This window comes from Mytilus edulis, chromosome 1 (genome assembly GCF_963676685.1).
Source record: "Mytilus edulis chromosome 1, xbMytEdul2.2, whole genome shotgun sequence".
Taxonomy (NCBI): Eukaryota; Metazoa; Mollusca; class Bivalvia; order Mytilida; family Mytilidae; genus Mytilus; species Mytilus edulis.
In genome coordinates, this window is record NC_092344.1 from 90,612,740 (window position 1) to 90,619,542 (window position 6,803).

At 31.6% G+C, this 6,803-nt stretch overlaps 1 protein-coding gene across 1 annotated transcript; it reads left to right on the forward strand.

Moving 5' to 3' along the window:
• The first annotated feature begins 1,278 nt into the window (after positions 1-1,278).
• On the forward strand, positions 1,279-6,100 carry LOC139494480 (growth/differentiation factor 8-like). Its single transcript, XM_071282643.1, has 2 exons — positions 1,279-1,847; positions 4,105-6,100. Exons 1-2 carry the CDS (start codon positions 1,562-1,564, stop codon positions 4,932-4,934), a joined length of 1,116 nt encoding a protein of 371 aa, XP_071138744.1. The 5' UTR covers positions 1,279-1,561; the 3' UTR covers positions 4,935-6,100.
• The last annotated feature ends 703 nt before the right edge of the window (positions 6,101-6,803 follow it).

A 6,803-nucleotide genomic window follows, 5' to 3' on the forward strand; every position in this document is an offset into this window, starting at 1 on the left:
ACCATTGGAACATATCAACATATCCATTGCCCATCCAGTAACAAACCAATTTCCCATCCTATAACATGCCGATTTCCTATTATAAAATATACCAATTTCCCATCAGTAACACATGAATCCTTTATATGTATTCTATTGAAAAATACGTTCATTTTGATTTAATTCAAAAAAATATTTGTTCCCTGTAAGATAAAAAAAAAAGCATGCCTCAATTACCAAAGATTTATGGTCGGTGCCTTACAATTGCCATTTAATTATTCATTACCAGAGTGTTATTTAAGAGACATGTACAGTTATTGAAATCTGTATGCATCGAACATGGATAACTACAATGTTCCGAGTTGACAGGTACATGTTACCTGAAAGGTTATTGCGTACTTATTCTACACCTACCATATCATCTGTACATGTTTCTGATCTGAAGCGGTGTTGCAAATGAAAGTAATAATTTACTCTTCATTATAGAAAATAATAATTTGTTTTGTACATTTCAAACCTTTAGAAATTGCCTTGCCTTTAGGTGTAAATAGGAATCATCTTAACGACTATTTATTAATTTCTTTCTTCTTTGATTAAGGTCACATCGATAGAATTTTCTCTCTGGCAATTCATACTATACAGACGCTAAACCTGCTCATCTTCGTCCCTTAAATAGCATTCTGCAATACAAATCTCTTCTTGGGTTGAATTTTCGTGTTAATAAAACGAGCTGTGCTTTTATTATTGAGATCAAACAATTTTGTTTATTTAATTTCAGATAAACACGCGAGGAGATTATTTTTGAAGATATTTAGTATGTAATATTATTTTATTGAAATATGTACCTGAATGAATACCTGAGCTCGTTATAGTTTGTTAAAATGGGCTTTAAATACTCTTCTAATGAATTACCTGTATCTGTTATATCGTGAATAACATTAAACACGAATCGTATTTTATGACTGCATTTGAGTGGTGTCATCTTTTTTTATTTATTTACACATCTATTTCTATAGGGGATAAGCCGTGCAGAATGAACAAATTGTTATTTATATTGTTTCATCTGAAGTCTGTCTAATACTTATAAGCAATAAAACGATTTGTTGAATTGATGGAAGGAATTCCCAAATAAATTGTATATGTTTGCCCGCGTGCTATTTGGCATGCTTTGAATTCCACACTTTACTTATATATTTATTACATCTCAACAACCGAGTATTTCATGAATGAATTTACGTCACAAAAGTGTCAACCAACCAAAAGAGTCCTGTAACACGCTCCATTGGAGGAATGTTTTACCTGATGTACAAGTAAACATAAGCACGTGTACATGAATTAAATGTCTTACCGGTAGGCGTGAAAAGACTGCCTTCGATCAAGGGATGACACCGCCTATCACCGATTTTGTCAACTCCTTGTACAGAGTTGCTATATTACAGTCAAGTCCATGATGTTATAAACGGACAGTACTACCTTTGTTCTAATTATATTACGATGAACAGTCTATATAAACTCTGGATGAAATTCGTGATACAAAGTCAAAGTGACGACACCACATCAATTGGCGACCCTGCTTCACGATATGAGCCTTGCTGATTGTACCTTAGCTCTGGTTGTCAGTGTTCTCCTCTATAGCAGTGTGATCTTTGCAAAGCCAACTCGCAGTGTGTCGGACTCAAAAGTTGAAGTGTTCAAACAAAAACTATTGACTTCACTTGGATATAAGGAAGCTCCTGTAGTACGAAATATAAATAGCAGCATACACGAACAGCGAGCAATGATTAGGAAATATAAAGAACATATAAAGGGAAGAATGAATATAGAGGAAGAACGTTACCCAGAAACTGCCAATGTTTATAAACCAAAAGGTAAAGTCTTACTATTAGCTTCGCTTACGTCTATATAAAGAACCATAGAACCATAAATCAAGTTTGGAACAACTGTTATTTAAGACTTGTATTAGAAAATCTTATATATACTGAGATGCCAATTTTATTCACTGTACGACATCCAATTATATAACTAAACTGTATATATGTATATGTATATAATATGCTTATGTTATCCAATCAATTATGAGATATACATATAAGATAATTGATACAAGTATAACAGATTGGTACATATTTTTATTAGTTATACAATTATTTAAGCCATCTTCTTGTAACTTCAAATACTGGATGTATCTTTAAACCATCATACTGCATTCTATGCTCATCATGGACAGTCTTCTATTGTTGGTTTGCTGTTTAATTTCTGTTTACCCCCATATTTCATGTTTATGGGTAAAGCTGAAATGCACTAGATTCGTTTTGTCTGTTAGAAATATTTTTACGTAACAATAAGTCTGTGAAATGCTGTAGTATTTTAATAAGTCAAATATGCAAATAAAAAACGTGTTGGGATATTAAATAACCGTTTTTCGTGCTTTATTGCAATGCAAATCTAGATGAAACACCTTTCATAATAGTTATATTCAACAGCGATCGCTGCAGAAATGCAAACTTTAATCATCACAAAAAGTCTGCAGCAGATTCGAATTAAATGTCAACGCGTATGCCGTATTATCATAACCAAAACTGAACACGAGAACATATTTCAAATGTTAATAAGAATTCTTCAACATGAAAATATGAAATTAAAACTTTAACTCTTTTATATTTTACGGTCAAATGATTCTTAATAAACGCGAAAAGGTTTGTGTATTTTACATGTAATGGGATAATAACACGAGAGTAATAATCAGAAGATGTAAGCAAGATCTTATTTACAATACTAAGGTCTCAAAACATGTCAGCTTTCGGTTCAAAGAAACCATAAGCAAACTGATTATTTTCTTATTAAAAAGTAAATGACAGTCAATTCAATTCATTTTACTCATTTTTGGCAAAGATCGTAATTCATTACAGAAATCTCGGTGTAATGGTATTGAACATTTCAGATTAGCCCACGGTGTTCCTTTTGTTGGGTCGCACTCGATTGTTCATTTTCTGTACTGCGATGTTATGTTAAAATACAATGTACACTTTTGTCGCTTATTTGATTCATTACAATTTCAAAGATTGGAAAATTAAAAACGTAAATATTGAAATTTAAATTGTATATATGAATAGGTACGCAAGTGGTTTTATAAACAAAATCGAATAAGACAGGCTGAAAAAGACAAACTCTGGCAATGAATGGGAACTACATACGAATCATGACTTTCAATATCATTTAGCATTAAACGAACCGAAACAAGCATATATTCTATTCAAACATACTTATTATATCGTTTAATTTCAACAAAATTGTCTATAGAATAATTTCTTAACAGGTCTAATGTTAAACGTCTAAATTGGTCAGTTTTCTATAATGCATATAGAAGGATTCAATGGAAATATTTGCAAATGATTAAAAGACCGAATATTAAAACTTACAAGTTAGAGAATATTGAAGATAGAGCATGTATGCCTATTGTTTACAGTTTCAAAGTTTGTCCATTAAATTATTTTCAAATTAGAAATTATATTCTTAAGTACTTGTATATTCAAAGGTTGTCTTAGTATAATAATAACTCAAAAAAGGATGACTTCTACAGATCAAAATCGATATATCACATAATATCCTTTGACAACTATATTCAAATTGCATTCTGTATTTTATCAAAATTATGTTTTAATAGAAATAGTACTTATACAAAATATAAGGTTTTTTTTGGGTTTTTTTTCACTGTAAAGCTATTTTACATAAATTTTGAATTGAAGAATTAAAGATATTCTATAATTTCTTCATGTCGAACTACTTTTTAATCACCTCTAATTTAATACAGTGACACTTAATTTAAAATTAACGCTTCATTGTTTAAAGGGTTAATGGGGATGCTTAAAAGGTTATTCAATACATATACAAAACTGATTACAGGTAATCGAATTCGCTGACGTAGACTAGTATATATATTATTCTTATTGATGCTATTTTCACTTTGACGTTCCAGCACCATTTTGAACTTTAATTGGCAATAAATTTACAATATTGAATAAGTTCTTTGGAAGAGAATGTGTATTAATTTTTTTACTGAAAATACCTTCTTTTTATTTCTTACCAAAATAACTGTAATTATAAATTGTTTTATTCTTTTTGCAGATGTCTTTGAAATCCAGCCAGATTACGAGCAATCATCAACCGCTAATCTATTTCTGAGCTATGACATCCAAGAAAAACAACCAGACGATCCACACATGGAGACCATTATTTCTCGTGCACATGTTAAAATTAATTTAAGAGAATCAAACAATTTAACTGCACAAATTAAAGTTCGTTCAGACAATGCGGATGAATTTTCTAATTTGTTAACCAATGAATTTGTGTTCTCAGATATTCCATCAAATGCCAATGTAGTTTATTTAGATATCACAAGTCTATTGAGAACTTGGCTCGAAAGCCCAACAGAAAAGTTTGGAATCACTATCTCTTTAACTGCAAGTATTTCACAAGTTCTGGAAATAAATTCCAAGAAATCATCTGGAAATGAATTCAAACTTGATTTTGAAAACGGAATGGAACCAGTATTGGAAGTATTTAGCTATCGAAAGATGATTTTAGAACGAGAAAAAAGACAAGCTAGTACTGCTACTAGCAGACGAGATTGTGTGAAAGGTGATGGCGAGAACAGATGTTGTCGTTTTAGAACATTCATATCATTTGCTGACATTGGTTGGGATAATTGGATAATACGACCAAGTGGTTATGAAGCTTATTTCTGTGATGGCGAATGTCCACATCGATTTAAAATGGCAAATACCTTCGCAGGAATTAAATCATTGCTACACATGAAAAATCCATCGACTTTTTCACCTCCATGTTGTGTTCCGAGTAAACTTAGCCCTTTTACAATACTACATAAAGAAGAGAGTGGAAAGTATGCCTTTATGGATTTAGACGATATGGTTGTCGAGGATTGTAAATGTGCTTGACTCAGGAAAAGACTGATGTCTGTGATAGGGACTACATATATTTATTTATGTGTCGTTCTGTTAAAATACTTGGGTAATACATGATTCCATTTACCATTTTTTACCATTCCAATTTTATTGCTTTATTTAATGTTTAGTGTGTTCGTATTGTATGTATTGTATGAGAGTTACCAATTTCCATGACAACAGGTTACCCCTTTAAGGAACAAATGTCTCTTTGGAGGGAAAGATATATAATTATTCGAACGTGCCAAAACTTAAGTCTTTCTGCTCCTTTTGTGTAGAAAAGCAAATTAACTAGTCGGTGGATACTTATGGATAAAGTTTTTTGATTCAGAATAAAGAACAATAACTCTTACGGGACAACCATCTACCATGCAGTTTTGTTAAATAATATTCGAACCAATTTTCCTAGCATTTATTTGAAAATACTTTATAGGTCAATTGAAAATATTCTTAATCGTATTTAAATAGACTCGCTAGATTCCATACTTAATAGACCCCAATGGTGATAACAGCAGGAGTCACATTGGAAACTTTAGTCTCCGTCAATAAGACTTAGTCTATGTTTTACAATGCTGTTAAAATGTTTTGTTGACTTGCAAGATTTACTTGCGAGATATTTAACCTCTTAAATAAATGATAAAATGTCTTCATAAGGAAAAAACTTAATTTTAGAAAAAGAAATCCCTTTCGTCCTTGAAATAAAACGGGGAAACTATTTTAAAAGAAAACGCCCCCTTACTTAACATTTGTATTATGTATATGCATAACAAAAGATATTGAATATGATCGTAAACGGTAGCTTTTTAAATTTTAAAGGGATGGGGGACGACTTCCAATTGTCGAATGATGAAATATGTATGATTTCATTTTTGTAGAACGAGAAATAGTATTTATTTTGATAAATGTGAGAGTGTATAAATGTTGATGTTCAAAATCCATACGACGTGCCATACTGACAAGTAGGCAGAAAGATATGAAATCCTGGTGCTTATATGTTTCTGAACTTTTCCATGTGATATTTTGTGTTCTCTTGTCAAACAAGGCATTTACTATGAAAATTGAATCACAGTCATGTTATGTTGTTATATATTATTTATTCACAATGGTTTTAGCTGCCAAGTTGGTGCAAAATGTTAAAATATAAAATATGATGCTGATAACTTTTTGTTTATTTATTTAATATTTCTGACCTTGAACATTACCAAAGATTTGTTAATTGCCGAAATGAGAGTCTGAAACTGTCAAATTGGTACCGTTAATGCAATAATTCCTCAAATACTTTTAAATCGACACTGCAACGGGTAGAACACACAAAATGGCGGATAAGCCATTTCTAGACAAATAGAAATAAACTGTAATGAAATGAAAAGGACCAAGCACCTCGACAATTCCATCTTGAGTACATGCGGGAGACTATGGTTTCGAATACCAGCTGGGTAAAACCCAAGACTTTAAACATTGGTATTAAATGCAACTCCGCAAAGCAAGCAACATTTAGCAGTTAAAACCAAGACGTCCTGCTTGGAGTCTGAATACTATGTCTTGAGATACCTTGTATATGTATATGGGTAAATGCGATGAAATACCGACACATCGTGGCTGTACAGTGCAAAGCAGAATAATTATGTTCATAACTCATTTACAAGCTGATATTCATACGTACTGAATATGCATGTGCTTTATTCCGCTGCACGTTAAGCGAACAACAAAAAAAGTACGATACACTAGAATACAGAAAAAAATAGGAGGGAGTTTCATACATCTTGCCGCTTTATTCATTATTCTTTTAATAGTAAAATAAAAGTCATTTGTGCTTTGTATCTAAACGAGAAGATATATGCAAGTCATTCTAATAGTAGGAAG